The following is a 2247-nucleotide window of genomic DNA, read 5'->3' as shown; positions in this document are numbered from 1 at the left end:
TCCCTGATACGTGTCTAGATGGCCGGAGCGAAGGCACAACTGGACACACCCAGTGAGGGAAGGCCAGTAGCTATGGAAACAAAAGGCAATCCAGCTAAGCAGACTAGAAATGAAGGTGTGGCTGCAAAGAAACCCAAGAAGAATTACTGCAAACAAAGAACGAAGATGAAAAAGTGGAAAATGAAGTAAGAGAAAACACAAGTGAAATAGGAGTTTCTAAACCTTACTAAGGTAAATATGAACTGGAGAAGGACAAGACAACCCAAAAACTCCGAGTCCGACTTCCTTGCAGCATCAAAGGAGCCCGAACAACCTGGCGGAGGACAGAACTACACAACCATGTTTAGAAAGACCAAAACATTCAGCAAAACTTTAACCCTTTTTTACCTCAGTAAATGCATTTCAAAAGAAAACCCCTGATTTAGCTGTAGGGGGGGAAAAAAGGGAAGTATCTTCAGTTGAGGTTAGGGAACAATGTGTAACTTTTTGTAGGCCTTTTGCTGTAGGAACAAAGCAGTGGTTGAGAGCAATATCTGTTATCACTACAATAAGGTTTTGACCTGCCAGCTTTCTTAATTCTTCTTCCAGAATTACGACAAATTTGCATTCTGATGGAATTTTAAATGACATTTTGCTTCATAGGTAATGTGCATAAAGTGAAAAACTTAGAGTTAATTGTTTTAACAAAGTATTCTAGCCTTTTTTTTTAAAAAAAGTTATATTACTTAGATATTTATTTGAATTATTTATTTCAGTCTAGATCTCATATCGGACTGCATAACAGTAGTGTTTATTTAAAATAATAAATTTTTTCTGAGGGAACAAGTGATAGGATCGAGACCTCAGTCATCATTCCCAAAACCTCAGCTGCCAATGCTGTGCTTCAGCAGTTTACTAGAGATTTGGAGCCAAACTGACGGAGCGAAGTCAGGAGAAGAGAGTACTTGGCTCCTGCAAAAGGTATAGTAGTGTGATGGCATGTTCCTTCCTCATGAAAAGCAGTTTGTAGAAGAGTTAAAAATTTTATGAATGTACTGACAGGGTACCACATAATCTTTTGACGTGTTTATAACTAACATGAATTGTTTGTTAGGGAACAGTTCGTTGCATTAAAGCTGTTTTACAGGACTTTTTGTGTTTTATCAGATCTATTATATTCAATTTATTGAATCAGATAAATTTCAATAGAGACAGTGCTGGATACTGAGAGTGCAAAATTATATCATAGATTTTGTGTTTTCTGGATTTCTGCCTGTAATTTGCTTCAAGATTGTTGTTTTTAGAAGAGCTCTTGTATTCTTCAAAGCTTTGAGAGTGAACCTAATAAATTCTTTCCCATTTTCCATTGCAAACCATACAGACAGTTTTAAATGTCTGAAACAATTTTGGTTGGTGATATTCTGGTGAACAACATGGGCCTTAACAAAGACTTTCTTCCAAGTCTGATATTTGGACTAAATCAGTTACTGAGTGCGCACGTCGGATCAGAATTCTTCTGCTTCATTGGTCTTGACATGGCACATTTTAGTATTATGGAAACATAAATCTTAAAAAATTGTTTATTGGGTTATCTGTTTTATGTGTGTCTGAAGACATTTTCTTTTGGTAGAGTTATGCAATTAATGTACATTAAATCTGCTCTCTGTGAAATTTAAAACATTTCCAGTTTTCCTCCACATGCACAGTTAGATCCATTTATTGTGTTGTTCACCYTGCTAATTTTTTAGTCTCCATTTCTTTTGCTTGTGGTGATGTGTTAGCAGTGAGCTGGATTAGTTTGGAGCTGTTTGTAAATTGTAAGTATTCCTGATGAAAAATCCTAAATCCATTTAGTGAGCTCCCATAATAGCAATATTTTAGCAGTGAGTCATTCCTGCCAGATAACTCTGCAGGAATTCATAGCAGAGTTTTCTGTGTTTGTATAAAACTTTAGCCAGACAAAGATGGAGTTCAGTCTCTGGATGCAGTTACATGTATTAGAAGTGTATGTGTGATTTACCCTTATATTCAGGTGCCTAAAACTCTTATTTCTATCTTTCAGCAGTATAATGATGACATTAAAACCGCGTTGCTGTATATATTTGGGATAGGGAATCTGAGAAATGGGTTTTCCATTTRCTGTTATATTTTACTTGGTTCTCTTTTGGATTATCTGAGACTGACATAATGTGCTCTATGGAGGATTAGCTGTTTCAAATCCTCTGGTTTTGTTCATGTGTCACGTTTTTGGGTTTTTTGAATCTGCCA

At 36.2% G+C, this 2247-nt stretch overlaps 1 protein-coding gene across 1 annotated transcript in view; it reads left to right on the top strand.

The window, feature by feature from the left end:
• ICE2 (interactor of little elongation complex ELL subunit 2) overlaps positions 1 to 210 on the top strand; it is a 19738-nt gene extending 19528 nt beyond the window's left edge. Inside the window, 1 exon segment of the mRNA XM_026052590.1 lies at positions 19 to 210. Within this exon segment, the coding sequence (XP_025908375.1) occupies positions 19 to 210 (192 nt within the window).
• Positions 211 to 2247: the final 2037 nt, after the last annotated feature.

Source organism: Nothoprocta perdicaria, unplaced genomic scaffold, assembly GCF_003342845.1.
Source record: "Nothoprocta perdicaria isolate Ctin4 unplaced genomic scaffold, notPer1 scaffold_113, whole genome shotgun sequence".
NCBI classification, from domain to species: domain Eukaryota; kingdom Metazoa; phylum Chordata; class Aves; order Tinamiformes; family Tinamidae; genus Nothoprocta; species Nothoprocta perdicaria.
This window is presented reverse-complemented; position numbering and strand designations above follow the sequence as displayed.